Source organism: Hyperolius riggenbachi, chromosome 4, assembly GCF_040937935.1.
Source record: "Hyperolius riggenbachi isolate aHypRig1 chromosome 4, aHypRig1.pri, whole genome shotgun sequence".
In the NCBI taxonomy this organism is placed as follows: Eukaryota; Metazoa; Chordata; class Amphibia; order Anura; family Hyperoliidae; genus Hyperolius; species Hyperolius riggenbachi.
This window is the reverse complement of record NC_090649.1, coordinates 465,235,152-465,254,552: the sequence shown is the minus strand read 5'-3', so window position 1 is coordinate 465,254,552 and position 19,401 is coordinate 465,235,152. Positions and strand designations below refer to the sequence as shown.

The 19,401-nt window shown below is 46.2% G+C and overlaps 1 protein-coding gene across 4 annotated transcripts in view; it reads right to left on the bottom strand.

The window, feature by feature from the left end:
* DNAH14 (dynein axonemal heavy chain 14) overlaps positions 1–19,401 on the bottom strand; it is a 237,921-nt gene that overhangs the window by 189,722 nt on the left and 28,798 nt on the right. For all 4 annotated transcript variants that reach the window (XM_068232854.1, XM_068232855.1, XM_068232856.1 and 1 more), the window contains 6 exons: positions 18,633–18,764; positions 14,610–14,854; positions 12,513–12,606; positions 8,766–9,015; positions 6,912–6,987; positions 3,878–3,975 (listed from right to left, as the gene is read on the bottom strand). In XM_068232854.1, the coding sequence (XP_068088955.1) occupies positions 3,878–3,975; positions 6,912–6,987; positions 8,766–9,015; positions 12,513–12,606; positions 14,610–14,854; positions 18,633–18,764 (895 nt within the window). The remainder of the gene's footprint in view (positions 1–3,877; positions 3,976–6,911; positions 6,988–8,765; positions 9,016–12,512; positions 12,607–14,609; positions 14,855–18,632; positions 18,765–19,401) is intronic.

Here is a 19,401-nt window from a genome sequence, read left to right as displayed (position 1 = left end):
TGTGCCCTCTCTCCCTCCACCACCCTGTGCCCTCTCTCCCCTCCACCACCCTGTGCCCTCTCTCCCCTCCACCACCCTGTGCCCTCTCTCCCTCCTCCACCACCACCCTGTGCCCTCTCTACCTCCACCACCCTGTGCCCTCTCTCTCTCTCCACCAGCCTGTGCCCTCTATCCCTTAACCCTGTGCCCTCTCTCCGCTCCACCAGCCTGTGCCCTCTCTCCCTCCACCACCCTGTGCCCTCTCTCCCCTCCACCAGCCTGTGCACTCTATCCCTGCACCACCACCCTGTGCCCTCTCTCCCCCCCACCACCACCCTGTGCCCTCTCTCCCCTCCACCACCCTGTGCCCTCTCTCCCCTCCACCACCCTGTGCCTTCTCTCCCTCCACCACCCTGTGCCCTCTCTCCCTTCACCATCACCCTGTGCCCTCTCTCCCTCCACCATCCTGTGCCCACTCTCCCTCCACCACCCTGTGCCTTCTCTCCCTCCACCACCCTGTGCCCTCTCTCCCTTCACCATCACCCTGTGCCCTCTCTCCCTCCACCATCCTGTGCCCTCTCTCCCTCCACCACCCTGTGCCCTCTCTCCCTTCACCATCACCCTGTGCCCTCTCTCCCTCCACCATCCTGTGCCCACTCTCCCTCCACCACCCTGTGCCCTCTCTCCCTCCACCACCACCCTGTGCCCTCTCTCCCTCCACCACCCTGTGCCCTCTCTCCCTCCACCACCACCTTGTGCCCTCTCTCCCTCCACCACCACCTTGTGCCCTCTCTCCCCTCCACCACCCTGTGCCCTCTCTCCCTCCACCACCCTGTGCCCTCTCTCCCTCCACCACCCTGTGCCCCCAATGGGCTTGATTCACAAAGCGGTGGTAACTGTTAGCACGCCTGTGAAAACCCCCTTAGCACGTCTAAACAAGCTGTTCGCGCATAAAACTTTACGCGCGCAAAACTTTATGCGCGTAAAACTTTACGCGCGTACTGCACAGAGCACAGGGCGCACCGTGCGAAGTGCCCATTAAAGCCTATGGGACTTAGCGCGCGTAAAACTTTGCGCGCATAAAACTTTACGCGCGCAAAGTTAGCGCACGATCTGATTGAGAAATCCGGTGCTAACCTACTTAGCACCCTGGTTAGCGCGTCTAAAGACTTTAGACGTGCTAAGTAGGTTAGCACCGCTTTGTGAATCAAGCCCAATGTCATCTAGTGTTCTCTCTAGTACTCTGTGCTCTGCCTACCATCCAGCAGTCTCTTTGCCACTTTTGCTTTCTCTCCTTCTCCCTGCACTCATTTGCTAACTCTTACTTACACTTTCTCAGCAGCCTCGCTCCCCTTTGTTCTCCGGGGAACATCCCTAATCCTGTAACCTCCAGCCCATTCTTCCAACATCCCACCAGGCTATCTTTATTTCCTGCAACTGAGCCCTTTAAATACGACAACACTTCAGTGAATTACGGCGGTGCAAAGAGGCTCGCAGTCATTACAATACAAGCGGCACATTACTCGCTATGAGGCGGGAGAGTTGGACATGTGAAGAGAGGCATTGTGACAATGACAGCTGAAGAGCTCTGTGCCTGTGTGTGGGTCAGGCACGGGTCACAGGCCAGTAACACGCAGGGCAGTCACAGGCATGTGCATACGACACGCTCCCCACGAGTGGCCGAACTGCTGCGCCAGCGTGGCCGGCGGCTCCTCATTAATGCGCCGCTACGGTTACAGATGACAGTCTTGTCACTCGCAGATTTCACTGCCAGATGGGATGCTCTGTCATATGACTGCCTAAGCATCCTTTGCAGAGTCATCTGTGTAAATACGGGCAGGCATTCTGTTCTAATGTGCTGAAAGCAAAACTGAATGCCATTGTCAACTTTTACTGCGGTGGAAGTGGCTGAGACGGGTAACATCATTTACTTTCTGCCACGGGGGACTGTTTTACTAACATTCTCTGTGCTGGAGATCTTAGAGTGGACCTGAACTGAAAACCCTCACCCTTCACAAACTATCACAGTCTGTGGGAAAATCCGAAGTTCTATACCATTCCAAATGGTCCAAGCTGATCTAAAGCATTCCGATTACCCTGATTAATTAGGAACAGCTGTTTTAATCAACTCAACAGGTGAAAAAAAGCAGCTCTCTGCAGTTGGTTACTGGACAATCATGGCTAAATCTTCGTACACACATACGACACCGATCGTTCATTGGGAACGACGAACGAACTTTTAATTGACGAAAGAACGACCTAAGTAAAGTTAGCTTTTAAAGGTGTGTAACGATCTGATCGTTAGAACGAACGTTACATCACGTAAAGCAACTATTGCGCTTGCGCATAAAAATTAAGTTCCATGGAGAAGTAGCGAAATGCACATGTCAAGCCTAGTACGAACGACCGTTTTCCAACGATGTACTACTTTTGCAAACGATCGTCGTTGGAAAAAATCCACCAAGCTAGATCGTTCGTTTTTAACGATCTAGTTCGTCCGTCGTTAGACTTAATGGTCGTTGGCTGCTTTTTTTTTAAACGATCGTCGTTTGAAATGATCGGGGAACGATCGTTTCAAACTACTATAGTCGCATGTGTGTACGCACCTTAAGACAAAGGATTTTAATGAGGACCTGCGACTGCGCATTGTGGTTGCTTACAAGTCAGGAAAGGGCTACAAGGCCATTTCAAAATGTTTTCAAGTTCCAGTGACTGCAATGCAAAGTATTCTTAAAAAATACAAGATGTTCCGCACTATGGAAAATCTCAGAGGACGTGGTGGAAAGCTAAAAGTGACACCTGTGCTGGCCAGGAGGATAGTGAGAGAGGTGAAAAAGAATCCAAGGATCACCACCAAGGCCATCCTGGTGAATCTGGGCTCTGCTGGGGGCAATGTCTCAAGGCAGACAATCCAACAAACACTGCACACTGCTGGGTTCCATGGATGCAGACCAAGGAGGATTCCACTTCTCCAGATAAGGCACACAAAAGCTCACTTGGCCTTTGCAAATGCTCATCTGGACAAAGAAGAAGACTTCTGGTTTTCTGTGTTATGGTCAGATGAAACGAAAATTGAAATGTTTGGTCACAATGATGTTTCTTCCATTTGGCGTAAAAAAAGAACCCTAAGATCACCATTCCCACTGTCAAACATGGTGGTGGGAACCTAATGCTTTGGGCGTGTTTTTCAGCCAATGGACCAGGGAACCTACTCACAGTAAACGACACCATAAAAAAGAGCAATACATGAGGATTCTCAATGACAACATCAGGCAGTCTGCAGAGAAACGTGGCCTTGGGCACCAGTGGACATTTCAGCATGACAATGACCGAAAACACGCAGCAAAAGTGGTGAAGAAATGGTTAGCAGACAACAACAAACGTTTTGGAGTGGCCCAGCCAGAGAATCTGTGGAGGGAGCTAAAGATCAGGGTGATGGCAAACCATCCAAACTGAAAGATTTGGAGCTCATTGCTAAAAATGAATGGGCAAAAATACCTGTGGAGATATACAAAAGCTGGTCTGCAATTATAGGAAGTGTTTGATTGCTGTAATAGCCAATAATGGCTTTTCGATTGATTATTGAGAAGGGTATGATTAATTTTGGACTGGACACTTTTTGCTCAAATGTAAATAAAAGCGGAGATCGTCTTATTATCTTTTGGGAGATTTTGTAATTTCCCGTCAACATATTACTTGCTGGCTGAATAAAAGTTATTTTATGTCAAAATTTGCCAGGGGTATGAACAATTATGGGGAGCACTGTATATTCTACTAGCAGCAATCCCTCTCCCCTCACTGACTTCTACTATGTGGTATGAGAAATCCTCTGCAACCTGCTGTGTCAAAACTCCACCAATGCGGGCATTCTTAAATAGTTCTGCAAAAGTCAACATACCTATTGTCTGCTCAAAACCATCCACTATTCCCCGTATGTGAAGATCAAAGTCACTTCTAGGGGGAAACAGACAAACTTTCCTGGAGACAGCTGGAGACCTACAAGAAAGATAAAATATCTTTTTTACTCTACCTTCAGATCCACAGAATTCAGCTTTTAAAGGGAATCTAAAGTAAAAAAAAAAAAAAAAGTTTCACTTACCTGGGGCTTCTGCCAGCCCCCTGCAGCCGCCCTGCGCTAGTCCTCAACAATCCTCCAGTCCTCTGCCGCAGTGCAGTTTTGGTACCACCGACTTGTAAGTTGACACAGTCACTGCGCCTGCGTGGCCTTAACCGCACGCATCCTCGTTCGCGCTCCCAGCGGCTTGTGCAGCCGCGGTACAAGAAAATGTCTACGTCTCCTGCGCAGGATGCTCCCAGCAACGGAAGCACGAACAGGGACGCGTGCGGCCAGGGCCACACAGGCGCAGCAAAACTAAGCCGGAGCGGTGGACAGGAGGATCGTTGAGGACCGACGTGGGACAGGGTGGCTTCCGGCGGCTGGCAGAAGCTCCAGGTAAGTGAATATTTTTTTTGTGTCTTCAGGTTCCCTTTAAAGTGGATCCGAGATGAACTTTTATTCATTGCATAATTGTGTTCCTTTCCTATTGTTTATAGGGCATTCCTCAAGCCAATTTTTTTTTTTTAATACTCAATTCCCTATAAACTAAACAAGCCTTGCCCCCAGCTTCTCCAAAACGCCAAGGCACTCAGACTCATGTAGCAAGGGCTTATGGGAGCTCAGTCTGGGCAGGAGGAGGAGGTTACTAGCCAGAGATTTCAGAGGCAGAGGGGAGGGGGGAGTGAATTTTTCACAGGCTGAGGGGTGGAGATGCAGTTGCAGATTACCTGTGTAATGATGACAAACAGAATATGGCCGCTTTTATTGTATCACAGGAATAAATCATCATAAACTTTTGAAGCTGTATGCAGCCACATTTGCTCTGTAATAGACAAGTTACTTGTTATAGTTAGTTTTTCATCTCGGATCCGCTTTAATAAACCTGAGACAAGTAAAAAAAAAAGTTTTATAAATACTTGGGGCTTCTTCAAACCCGCTTCAGACTTATCGGTCCCTTGCGTCCTCCACCACCTGGAACCTCCAGCAGGTGGGCTGGTAGCTTCACAAGTTGGGCATACTGCGCGTATCACGCCCTGGCTGTGCGTGCCCCATCGCGCTCCCGTAGCCAGGAGAGTACTGTGCCACATCGCTCCTGGCGGCTTGAGCAAGCTGGCGCCAACTTTATTGGGCCTCCTAACAGAGGATCCAGACGGCGGAGGAGGATGGCGAAAGACCAATCTGCCTGAAAAACATTTAATCAAGAGCACAACCATAACAGCATTTGATATCGCGACTACCGATGTACCGCCATCCGCTGTGCCCCAAAAGTAAAAAGCACCCCCCCCTACACAGTGGGCAGTTCATTCTCACCAGTCCCGCTGGCACAACTCTCTGCCTTCTCTGACATCAGCCCCGTGTGGCACCAAGCAGCTGTGTGTGACGTCACCACGTGGTGCACACGTGCTGTGTGCTGCAGCGGGAAAGGTGAGGATTTACACTGCATGGGCACCAGCACATTTTACACTTGAGGGGCGGCAAGGCAGGTGGCAGAGGCAGCTTCACTATACTGAAATCTATTGGCCTGCGGTGTATGGGCAGGCAACAGATCAGATCAGAGGGAGATCTATCTCATGGTCAATCTGTCCATATATTGCTAATGTATGGCCACCTAAGAACCCCTCACACTGGGGCGATTTGTGGGCATTTACCGCCGATTACCGAATCGCCAGCGATCACTAATGCATTTAAAAAGTGCTAGTGTCATTAAAAGTATATGGCAAAGATCTCACTGCTGCAATCGCTGGCGATTCGCAATAAACGCAAACGTGCTAAAAAAAAAAAAAATCACAAAAATGTTCAATAAAAAAAATGCGTGTTAATTGCGAAAAAAAATCACAGTCGCAAAACGCTAGCGATTCTGCTAGCGTTTTGTGATCCCAAGTGTGAATGGGCCCTTAGGCCTGGTGCACACCAAAAACCGCTAGCAGATCCGCAAAATGCTAGCAGATTTTGAAACGCTTTTTCTTATTTTTCTGTAGCGTTTCAGCTAGCATTTTGCGGTTTTGGGAAGCGTTTTTGGTGTAGTAGATTTCAGATATTGTTACAGTAAAGCTGTTACTGAACAGCTTCTGTAACAAAAACGCCTGCAAAACCGCTCTGAACTGCCGTTTTTCAGAGCGGTTTGCGTTTTTCCTATACTTTACATTGGAGGCAGAAACGCCTCCGCAATCCAAAATCTGCAGCAGCCCGGAAGTATGCGTTTCTGCAAAACGCCTCCCGCTCTGGTGTGCACCAGCCCATTGAGATACATTACCCTAGCATTTCCACATCCGCAAGCGGATCGCAAAACGCAGCCGAACTGCTCTGGTGTCCACTAGGCCTCACAGTGCTCAGCAGGCTGCTTATGGAGGGGGCAGCAAGAGGTGACCTCCTGTTGGGACTGCAAGAACACTAGAGGAGGGAGGTTAACGGTCAGTCGTGATAAACCCATGGCCGGATTTGGGGGAAGGCCCACAAGGCTGGTGCCTAGGGCTCTAGAATCCAAAGGGCGGGTGACAGCTTGACTGCACCTATTACCAGCCAGACCCGACAGCCGCTCTGCAAGTCCGCAGCCGCCCCACTTTGCGCTGCCCGACTTAGCCTTTGTGTGCAGCTGGCAGGGGCAGGTTAAGCACGAGCAATGAGTGGTGGAAGCTGGATTGAGCCCCCAGCAAGCAGACCTTCTCCATCTGTCAGGACAGAACCAGGGGGCGGGGCAGCGCCTTCCTGTAAGACAGCGAACTGCATAAACTACTTATAATGGTTGGGTCGGTGGACACTGCTACACACACTAGATACCCAAATAATCTTTCCATGAAATCGGACAGGACATTATCCACATCTGTGGGAGCTGAAGACAACTGAAGAGTACTTTTACATAAATGATGACTATCACCTTGGAGATCCAACAGCACGCTTGTCTTCATCTTCATCCTCCTCCTCGTCCTCCTCCTCAGCCCACTCCTCAGAATCTGGAGTATGAAAACACAGAATTGTATATATAGAAGGTTCTGGAGACAGACTGCTCAGTCATGCTTTTCCCACACACTCCGGGAACAATATGATGAATGTCCCTCTCATACAATCCTACACACACTCTAGCAGCAGCCTGACATGCCGAGCAAATTACCCAGAAACCACAACACAGACCTGCTAGAACAGACCTGAGCTAAAAACTAACATAAAAAGGAAGGGTTCGTTCACAACATTAACTAGTGTTGACGTCTGAATTCAGGTTATTGAAATCTGAATTCGCCCCTCAGCACACTTCAGCACCCAGACATGTAGATGGGGTCAGGGGCAGGTCACTTATTTGCACGTCACGTGACTCATGTAACGCGTATTATTTTACGTGCAAAAAAAAACCTCCACGCTTAAACATTGTGGCTGGTTTTAGATGTATATTTTTTGTCACGGTGGGGAGGCGATGCTCCTGCTGCTTTCCACTGCAACCAAAAATGACAAACCTATGACCCTGCGGCAGAGTGCTGACAAGGTCATATGCTTAGCGCTGCTCCCCACTCAGTGACATACCCCCTGCAGGGCAGGAAGTACATCACTGGGATTCCCGTAGGTCCGCGCATGCGCATCCCAACGCACCCCATTCCAGTCCATTAAATTCCTGCATCTCCCATTGACTCCAATGACTTCCGTCGCCACGGAAGTCATATACGACGGAAGTCATACACTTATATGCTGCTGACTTTGCATCGGCTCAGCTGTGAATCTGAAACGCCCATTGTGACGCAGTAAGTGTGTTAGGCCCCATTGCTGTTACCCTGCGGTAAAACAGAGTAATGCAATGCACACTTGCAATACAAGTTTGAGGGACCTTTCGCACCGAGGCGGTGAGGTATTTGTACTGACACTGTATTTGTACCGCACCCCACTGCTGTGCAATGAAAGGATGGAGACTTTCATACTGTAACATTATGGCGCGACAGAAGTGACGTTTTTGCCGCACCCCCGACGCAAGTCAAAAACTACGTTACCGCACGGCTTCTGCGTCGAGTTGCGTCGATCTGCGTCGGCACGGAAGTCATGCTAGTTTATGGCGACGTGTGCATTTGGAAAAGAAATCACCAGCGCGACATTTTAACAATTCGCTTCTGTGCACTTCTGCATACCTGAAGCAGGAAGTGACAGCAAGTGCATCTCACTTCCTGCTTGGCCGGTGGCCAGACAAGAAATACCACGCAACAGCTCGGTGTTTCCTGTAGGCCTGTTTTTGGCGGTGCGATGAGGTGCGTCGGGCGTGACGCGCCGCATCGCTAATGCCGGTTTGTAGTCTGAAACCGGCCTCAAGGGGCCCTGTAAGTTTCCAAGTCCATGCGTAGGTTCCAGCTGTGAGTGCAGTCGGCACTATTTTGTCTGCTCTCTCGCCCCTTAGTCAGGGAGCACAGCCAGCCCAGTGGACACACGTGGATGCGAAGTAGTGAACCAAACTGAACTGATAGCTCACAGGTTACAGCGCGACTTGCTGCACTGAGAGTGGAAGGAGAATTGGAGTGGTATCAGCTGACACCAGCGCTTCCCGCAGACCACCCACTTGCATTGCACAGCTATCCCGGCTGCAGGAGTTTCTTCTTACATGACAGCAACATAGGGGAGAGATCATTTACAGTTAATTTTAATCTGGGACAAATGTACACATCTTGTATGTATGCATTTTAAATGTTACAGTTTTTCACCACAGTGGTCCTTTAATAAGACTATTTAAAAATTAAGAAAATAACAACATAAAGGTTACCTGAGAAAGGCTCCTCCTTCGGCAGAAATGTAACCTGCTTCCTGGCACCGCCTCCTTTGAACCTTCTTTTTGTCTTTCCTGTAGTTTTTGAAGCGAGTTCATCTTCAATAACAAAGTCTGATGTGGAGGAAGTTGCCGTGGCAGCGTCCCGCTCCTTCCTGTCTGGCGGGAAGCACAGGCCAAGCCTTACCTCAAACACCGCCACTGCATCTGACTTTCCTTCTATGGTCCTCCGAATTTCACTCAAAACCTAAAACCAACAAGAAAAAAAACACTTACGGTATTTTAAGTAAATACAGCGGCTACAGTTAAAGAGGCACTGTAATGACACACTGTAGAAAGCAGTAAATTATTCAGGATACACACTTTTATCATACTATTCTTGGTTTCAGCATCAGAAACACTTCCTATAGTTACATATTGCTGTATAATGAATGTAGCCCTCCCAGTGAGGTTTAGCCTAGGCTGATTATCTATCTGGAATCCCTCCAGGCAAGGTACATTTTGTACTGGCTTCGAATGCTCATTAACCAAACATTCTGCAGAGTTCGCCTGAGAGAAGCGAGCGGGAGCACGCACGCGCGCCGCCATGGCCGCGTCACACGCGTAATTAGACTGGGACCGGTGGCAGGGAACGAGTGATTGGACAAGGACGGCGCAAGACATTACAGCTACAGGGGACTGATAGAAGCCCCAGGTAAGTGTCTGTTTTTGTTTATTGCAGGACTCCACAGAACCCCTTAAAGGTTTGACCCATTTTTAACCTGAATGCAATGTTTCCTGTAGAGACAAACATTATTTAGGGACACTTTATTCCCAATGTTATATCCACTCACTGCTTCAGCTGATGTCAGCACTGACTGAATGTCTGCATGAAGTCTATTGTTTATTACAGAAACTCAGGCAGCACCGGTATCAGAAACACAGGGTTATTAGGAAAAACAACGTTCGCAAATAGCAATTCCTCTATACTGGAAAATGTGACATTTGGGTTGAAATCAAAGCCAAACCAAAGCTGTACAGCAACTTTAATAGATTCCTATGAGTTCGGGTTCAGCATGAGCTTGCTGAGTAATCTGTAACTCTGGGTGTTTCAAGTTCTACCTGATAGAGCCATATTAATCCATGCCATGCACTGATGAGAACTAACTAGTCTGAAACAGTCTGTATCTATGTTAGATTAGTTTGGCTTTTTAATATTAACAAGCTGACACATCATTGCATTCCAGCAATCCAAAATTCACAGGTTACATATATAGTTATAGTTATTTTGGTTGAAAAAAGACATACGTCCATCGAGTTCAACCAGTACAAAGTACAACTCCAGCCTGCTCCCTCACATATCCCTGTTGATCCAGAGGAAGGCGAAAAACCCTTACAAGGCATGGTCCAATTAGCCCCAAAAGGGAAAAATTCCTTCCCGACTCCAGATGGCAATCAGATAAAATCCCTGGATCAACATCATTAGGCATAACCTAGTAATTGTAGCCATGGATCTTTTTCAACGCAAGGAAAGCATCTAAGCCCCCTTTAAATGCAGGTATAGAGTTTGCCATAACGACTTCCTGTGGCAATGCATTCCACATCTTAATCACTCTTACTGTAAAGAACCCTTTCCTAAATAAATGGCTAAAACGTTTTTCCTCCATGTGCAGATCATGTCCTCTAGTCCTTTGAGAAGGCCTAGGGACAAAAAGCTCATCCGCCAAGCTATTATATTGCCCTCTGATGTATTTATATATGTTAATTACCGGTAGATCTCCTCTAAGGCATCTTTTCTCTAGACTAAATAAACCCAGTTTATCTAACCTTTCTTGGTAAGTGAGACCTTCCATCCCACGTATCAATTTTGTTGCTCGTCTCTGCACCTGCTCCAAAACTGCAATATCTTTCCTGTAATGTGGTGCCCAGAACTGAATTCCATATTCCAGATGTGGCCTTACTAGAGAGTTAAACAGGGGCAATATTATGCTAGCATCTCGAGTTTTTATTTCCCTTTTAATGCATCCCAAAATTTTGTTCGCTTTAGCTGCAGCGGCTTGGCATTGAGTACGATTATTTAACTTGTTGGCGATGAGTACTCCTAAGTCCTTCTCCAAGTTTGATGTCCCCAACTGTATCCCGTTTATTTTGTATGGTGCTAGACCATTGGTATGACCAAAATGCAGGACTTTACATTTTTCAACATTGAATTTCATCTGCCATGTATGTGCCCATATAGCCATCCTATCCAGATCCTGTTGCAATATGACACTATCTTCCTGAGAGTGTTATCTTTAGGTTTACGTTAAAGATAACATAATTGTCCTTGAAGATGTTATGCAAACTGTTTGTCTGTCTGGTTAATATCTGACTCAGTCAGTGAGTTGGACAGCTGGCTAGAGTGAAGGTGGCCGTACATCAGGCGACTTGGCCGCCAAGTGACCATCAGATTCAATAATTATTATCAAATTGGATGAAAATCGGTGCCGCCATGTGCATGCATGATTGACAATGCGATCAATTTCGGCCAAGCATGTCAATCGGACATACCATGTTTCCCCTAAAGTAAGACATCCCGTGACTAAGCCCTAGCAGGAATTCCTAGCATGCTTGAAATATAAGACATCCCCCAAATGTAAGCCCTAGTAGCAGCCCACATGACACCAGCAAGTCACGCTCAATACAAAGCCTGGATACAGGAGAGCAGCAGTATAGTGTGAGTTCTACAGTCCTGTATATGTGTGTCATGTAATTTGTGTTTTTGTCGGAGCCAGCCCTCCTGATCTGTCGTGATCAGCATCAGCAGCACTTCACCTTTTCCCAGGACACATAGCTTATCCTATCATAGCTCTGGGGAGCCTGACAGAGTTCTCTGCCTGCAAGAAATAGACTCTTACCCACATGATCAACGGGATCAATTTTTTGTAAGTGAGAGCCAATATCTGCAAATCACAAGCTCTGCGCATGCTGCTTGTGTTTCAGCATAGCATGCAGTATATACATTTTGTATAGGAAAACTACCAGCGTTTCCCCCTAAAATAAGACTTCCTCTGAAAATAAGCCCCAGCACATCTTTTGGAGCAAAAATTAATATAAGACAGTGTCTTATTTTTGGGGAAACACGGTATGTTGCAAGATGTCGGGCCATTGTGGATGGTTGCATGCGCGGCGGTAACAGCGAGCGATATTGGCAATAGCGACGAACAAGATGAAACCTCCGACGCTGTTCCCACAGTGTATAAACGTGCATGTAATGTTTGCATTTATATATCACCTGTCCGGTGTCACGGTGCCTGTCCATTTTCCAAATCCGCCGCTCTTCCATTAGCCCCATACATGCTGCCTGCGCATAGCTACGCCGGTAGCGTGTGTAAAGCTAATGGAAAAGCGATGTATTCGGAAGACGGATGGACACCGGACAGGTAATATATAAATGCACACTTTATATGCACGTTTATACACTGGAACAGCGGCGAGATTTCAGCATGAATTTGATCGGGAATTGGTCTGCTGTGTATGGGCAGGCAACAGATCTCCCTCCGATCAGATTCAATCAGAGATCTGTCCATACATCTTCTGATGTATGGGCACCTTCAGTATTTTACAATTGCGCTGCTGCTAACTTTTAAAGGACAACAATTGTTTAAAAAGCATAAAATTCAAGCTATTCCTACTGAAAGTCCCATCCGACCACACTTCACATAGTTCAGCTTCCATCCATATAAAAAGGACCACACAAAGGTATATAACATTGTGTTAACCTACCTTAACAATTTCAATGGAGGCGGTTGTGGATGGCTGGATGTGATCAGATGCAGCGCTGTACTTTGTTCGTTCTGAGTTGGAGAGTTTCCTGTTACTGTACCAGCAAGAAGCAAAAGTAAAATCAACATTTAGTCCTTTTCCGTTAGCCGAGCGCAACCTCTAGGTGGCGATAAAACTCCAGCAGTTACATATTTCCCTACAATCCATGGCGGCCTGGAGGGGGAATAGTAATTATCGCCACCTAGAGGTTGCGCCTGGCTAACGGAAAAGTACCCAACATTTTACATGATCCAAATCTGTGTCCACATAAAAAAAAACAACTTAAAGGGGCACTATAGTCAAATTTGGGCTACTGGGTCTACCCTAAGGCCTGGAACCCACTGAAATCAGCAAACGCAAAACGCAACCGCTAGCGTTTTGTCTGAGCGGTTTGCAAGCGGATTCATGCGCGTTTTTGGTCGTGTTTTGCAACATTGTATTTTTTTGCCCAGCGGGTGTGTAGCGTTTTGCGTTTTTATCCTGATTGGTCCTGTGAATTATTTTTCATTTTGTTACAGTGTGCTGAACCGCAAAACGCTAGCAAAACCGATCAGTTTAGGTTTTGCTGAGCGTTTCCGCTAGCGGTTCAATACTTTACATTGAAGCGCTAACGCTCCCAAAATGCTGCACGTCCTGCGTTTGCGTTTCTGAGAAACGCAAACGCTCCTGTGGAAGTTGCCCCATCCATTAACATTAGCCCAGCGTTTTGGCAAACTGCTAGCGTATCGCAGTGCTGCCAAAACGCTGCCAAAAGCGCTCCTGTGGGTTCCAGCCCTAATAGCATAATGCAAATAGGAAGAAAAACACATATTAGGTAGTGTTTTTGTTTAAAAAGTTCATGTGGTAGGATAATTTATAGCACACATAGAGATCCTGGTGTCAGTAAAAGAGAAGCAAGAAACAGGGAAGAAACATTCTCTGTTTAGTTAGGCTACGATAACAGCTGATAACCCTCCTCTCCGCGCTGTGAGGACAAGTGGCTAGTGGCCACCTCAGCACAGCTGCTAATTTGTAAACATAGGATGTTAACCCTATGTCTCTTTCCATGAAAGCAGGATGTGGATTTATTGCAGGATTTGTATCAGCTGTTAGAAAAAAAATGTTTCTTTCTTTAAAGTTTATTATGCTGTTGCTTATCTTTTAGAGCAGAGAGGAAGTTCTGAGTTCAGATCAATTTTAACTGACGCTCATGGCCTGCATCTGAATTCACCATGCATTGCATTGCTGCCACATGACTGGCTGATTAGATTATTCTATAAATGAGCAGGGGTACAGGTGGGTGTAATAAACTGCTCATGGACTGTTTATTAGAATTGCTTCAGCTCTTAGGGCCCGTTCTCACCTGAGCAGGAATCGCGTGATTCCCGCTCACGGCAAACCGCTAGCGGTTTTGCAAAAACCGCTACACAATGTAGCGAGTGGCAGTGTTCTCACTGCCGCAGTTGCGGTTAGCGATAACCGCAACCGCGCTGCATGCAGCGGTTTGCCGGCAATGAGCGTTCGGCGACTAGCAATCGTGATTAGCGTGCAAAACACACTAATCGTGATCACTCCAAAACCGCCGCAGTGTCCAGTGATTTTTCCGCGTTAATCGCAGGAAAATCACTCCCGCAAAACTTACCGCCGGCGTTTCACGATTATAAGTGTGAACGGGCCCTTAGGTTCTCAAAGTGTGGTACGCGTACCCCAGGGGGTACTGCTGATGGTTCCAGGGGGTACTCGGGCTTGATATACTTAACCAAGGATAACAAATTTAGAGTTTTAGAAAATGACAAATCTTATCTAAAAAAGAACAAATTTGTATTTTAGCTAATTAAAAGCAATAGTAAATGCATGGAAATTGCTTAGAACCAATTATGTACTACGATTAAATACATATATATTTTAAAGGGGTACTTGTGATAATGTTTACTATGCTAGGGGGTACTTGGTGAGTACAGGGTTTTAAAAGGGCGACATACCAATAAAATGTTGAGAAACACTGATCTATCCCCCAAAAAACCTAAAGTATAAACTGAAAACCAGAGAACTGAGCATCTGCCTTTTATTGATAGAAACCTTAATGTCTTGTTTTTCTTCTCTTCTGTTGATGTCACGTTGCTGGAGGCTTCTAGGAATTTTACGAGCATCTGGACGGAATTGGTGATGATGAAACGCAGCGTCTCCTGGAAGACGCAGTCCGCGAGATACAGAAACCGCTTAAATCTCTCCTTCAGATCCCTCCAATCGGAAAGCTGCGTGTAGTTTGGCTTCACGGTGGTGTTAGATAGGAAGAGGTCCTTCAGTCCTGCAGCCTCCGCCACCTGCAACGGAAGTATTAAAGGGACACTTAACCCTCCTGGCAGTCTATTAGAAATCGCCAGGGGGCAGCGCAGCACTATTTAAAAAAAAATTTTAAATCATGTACAGCGGCATCCCCCCGCCCGCTTCGATCGCCTCCGGCGATCTTTGATCAGGAAATCGGGATTTCCTGAAGGGGCGGGATGACGTCACCGACGTCATGGACGTCTAAGGGAGTCCCGATCCACCCCTCAGCACTGCCTGGCATTGATTGGCCAGGCAGCCCACGGGGTCTGGCCACGCGTAGCTTTCTCTGCATTCCCGACTGTAATTAGTGCTATTGCAAGCCGCAAAGTGTAAAAAATACACATTGCCGCATATCTATGCATTGGTATATTTGTACGCGTTGCGGCCCGCATTAGTGCTAATAAGGGCCCTTTTACACTTAATCAGTTGCTCTCAGTTATAACTAGAAGAAAACTGATTTTCAAAGTAATGCCCATGTTTTCCTATGTCACCTTTCACACTTAACGCGTTTTAACTGAAATCTTCTTCCCAATGCACTGCTATGGAAAAACGCGTACCAACGCGTACTAACACATACCAACTGATTAAGGCCTCAATTCACTAAGATTTATCAAACACTTTATCAAACGTTTGATAATTTACCTCATGCATAAAATCTAATTTTGAATTCACTAAAGTGGTAAATATTTATCAAATATTTTATTGATAAAATGTTCAATAAATATATAACATAATATAACACCTTAGTGAATTCAAAATTAGTTTTTACCCATGAGGCAAATTATCAAACGTTTGATAAAGTGTTTGATAAAGCTTAGTGAATTGAGGCCTAAGTGTAAAAGGATCCTTACAGTCGGGAATGCGGAGAAAGCTACGTGTGGCCAGTCCTGTCAGGCCTTTCGGCAAAAACGAAACTAGCTGGCAGCGGGGGACCAGAGGATTAGTGAGTGGCTGCGAGGGCACAGGACTGCTGCAGGGGGCTGGTAGAAGCCCCAGGTGAGTAAAACTCATTTTTTTCTGGCTTAAGTGCCTCTTTAAGCATAAACCTTATTAAAGGGAACTTGAAGTGAGAAGAATACGGAGGCTGCCATCTTCATTCCCTTAGGAACGATGCCAGTTGCCCGGCTGTCATGCTGAGGTTTTGGCTTTAGTTGTTTTTGAGTCACACACCTGCAACAAGCATGCAGCCAGTGGAGTCACACCAGAGTCAAAACATCTGATGTGCTTATTCTAGGCCAGCACCAAAGATAGGCATGTTGATTGATTAATAATGTAATTATGCATGAATCGGAATCCAGGAGTTAAGGCACCCATACCTGTAGCGACTTTGGCGGCCGATTGATCAAGAAACAGATCTTTCTGATCGAATCTGATCAGAGAGAGATATCTGTTGGCCGCCTTTAATTATGTCTTAGAAATTTGTTTAAAAGAGAACTTTGGTGAGAGGCATATGGAGGCTGCCATATTTATTTCCTTTTAAGAAATACCAGTTTCCTGGCTGTCCTGCTGATCCTCTGCCTCTAATACTTTCAGCCATAGACCCTGAACAAGCGTGTAGCAGATCAGGTGTTTCTGACATTATTGTCAGATTTGACAAGATTAGCTGCATGCTTGTTTCTGGTGTGATTCAGACACTACTGCAGCCAAATAGACCAGAAGGGCTGCCAGGCAACTGGTACTGCTTTCAAGGAAATAAATATGGCACCCTCCATATACCTCCCACTAAAGTTCTCCTTTAAGTAGTTATCATCCCTGTGGGGGATAATTTATATGTGCAGCAATGATACTGGATACTGGTTATACTGGTGGTATAATAATGGTATTATAAAGTTAGGAATTTAGGTATAGATGGCAGCTTCATGTTGGGTGAGGCAATCCCAGTGTTTTGGGCAATAAAGTCATAACTGAAGTTGCAGTATTTGTGCTTTATCATATGTAATAATTGTGGAGCCAGGACAGATTTGCTGCCCTATCTCCTGTACGTCTTGGGTGCGCAGCATGTGGAGTGAGTCTCCTGCCTATCCTCATTAAATGTTGCTGTGCACATTAGAGCCTCGGAAGAAGCTTATCCAAGCGAAACAGTCATCAGGCCGTGCACCCAGCCACGCCCACCATTACACCTGGCACCCCTTCTTGTCTGCCACGATAAGGATCATCTTTATGCACATGCTTATGTTTGCTATGGACCGATATCACCTGCAAATGATGACAATAAACACCGTTCAGGAGTGCCAAGCGTATTTTTCTCTCTTCTTGATATCAAATTTTGATGTGATTTTTTTTTCAGCGCTTATATTGCTAGTGTGCTTCATTGCTGTGTGCACCACTGCAAAGCTATGGTGCATACTTGTAGCGGCTTTGTGATGCATACCTCCAAACTTTTTGAGATAAGAAAGGAGGACACTTTAAGACACACCCCTGCCACGCCTCTAACCACTCCCCCACCACACCCCTCACCACGCATATCACAAAGAATTCAGAATCAAAAGATGTTTCATTCATTCAGACCACCATACAGGTCCTCTCTATCATCATCAGTTTTTCTTAATTTTAACATTTGGAAATAAGAAATGTATCAATTTAATAGATAATTAGGGAATAAAGTTTAGAGTCAGTTTCAGTAGAAAAATACATATATTTACACAGATCTGTACATCAGTCCTGAAAGAAGGAAAAATGGAGGGAGAAAGGACAGCGGCACAGGGTTCCCAAAGAGGGACTGTCCCTCCAAAAGAGGGACAGTTGGGAGCTATGGATGTAATGTATCAGTTGTCCTGCAGGTGTCTCATCAGGTGAAGGGAAAAAAAAGTGTGCATGTAGCCGGAACTGTTAGGGCCTATTTCCACTTGTGCGGTGGGAATCGCCGCGGAAAAAATTTGCATGCGGATGCAAATTTTGCATATGGTTGTATGCGATTGTTCATGGGAATTCGCATACGATTTTGCATGGATTACTATGTAAGTGAATTTAACCATGGCAGTGCCAGTGTGCCTTTCCAATGTTTCTATGCGAAATCTTATGCAAATTTGCATGCCAAAACCGCATGCGAATTTCCTATTAAATGCATTGCATGCGAATCGCAAAGCGGTATGCGGTATGCGAATTCTGATATTGCTGTGCAGATTTTTTTCTGCACAGAAAAACGCTCAGAAATCCTGACATGTGGAAACGGTCCTATTCACTTGTATTGTCTATGCGAATCTGCATGCAGGAAACGCATGCAGATTCACTCTGGTGGAAACATGCCCTAAGTGTTTTTTATTGCAGTTTATGTCACTGCTAAGCTATGGTGTATACTTGTAGTGGCTTTGAGATGCATATGGGAGTCATGTGTTGATTCAGACAGAAATCCGGGGATGTTTTATTTTTCTCTAATACATAGCAGGTGGCTGGAGATCGGGTCTGGGGGCGAGTTCATGTCATGGGTGTGCTTGGTGTGGGGGATGGGGTTGCTTTGTACCTAAGGAACTGATGAAGGGTGTGATGACATGGCTCTTTCTGGTTCAGCCACATCCAGGATGGGTTGATTTGGAGAACTTGAAAATTCCCCCCCCCCTTCCCGTTGGAGATCATGGGCTTGAAAGACAACCTGAGACCAGAGGATTTAAAAATATATATACATAACAGTGGTTTCCTTCAGCCCCTGGGCTACCGACAAGGTAATTATACAGTGATCTGAATTCAGCTATCCAAGGATTTCCTACACAGACAGAAATAAGTCAACTGAGTGTCTACACAGATCTAGGTAAACTTTACGTGAAACCAAGATCTGACCTTCAAAAAAGTTTGGTGTATGACAGGAAGGACCTTTCCTCGAAGCGCCTGAAGTCTGGCCAGGGCATCATCACACTGCGATGTCTGGAGGTCACAGAACTCTCTCAGAGAATAAGTACGAGAATCGTCCACCTGTAGGAACGCAACACCCATCAGTAAACTTATATTTAAGAGTGATATGGAGGTTGCCATATTTCTTTGCTTTTAAACAATGCACATTGCCTGGCAGCCCTACCGATCCTCTGCCTCTAAGGCTGCATTTCCACTTGTGCGGTGGGAATCGTCGCGGGAAAAATTCGCATGCGGATGCGAATTTTGCATGTGGGTCTATTTTCATGCGAATTCGCATGGATGACGATGTATGCGAATTTAAACATGGCAGCGCTGGTGTGATTTTCCATTGTTTCTATGCGAATTCGCATACCCAAACCGCATGCGAATTTCCTATTAAATACATTGTATGCGATTCGCATAGCAGTATGCGAATTCTGATGGCTCTGCCATGCAAATTTTTCCTGCAAAGAAAAACGCAAAGGAATCCTGACAAGTGGAAACAGTCCCATTCACTTGTATTGCTTTGCGAATTCGCGATAGTGGAAATGGGCCCTAATACGTTTAGCCCTAGACTCTGAACATGCATGCAGATCAGGTGCTCTGACTGAAGTCTGACTGGAGTTGCTGCATGCCTGTTTCAGGTGTGTGATTCAACCACTGCTAATGCCAGGAAGATCAACAGGACTGCCAGGCAATTAGCATGTCTCTTACCTCG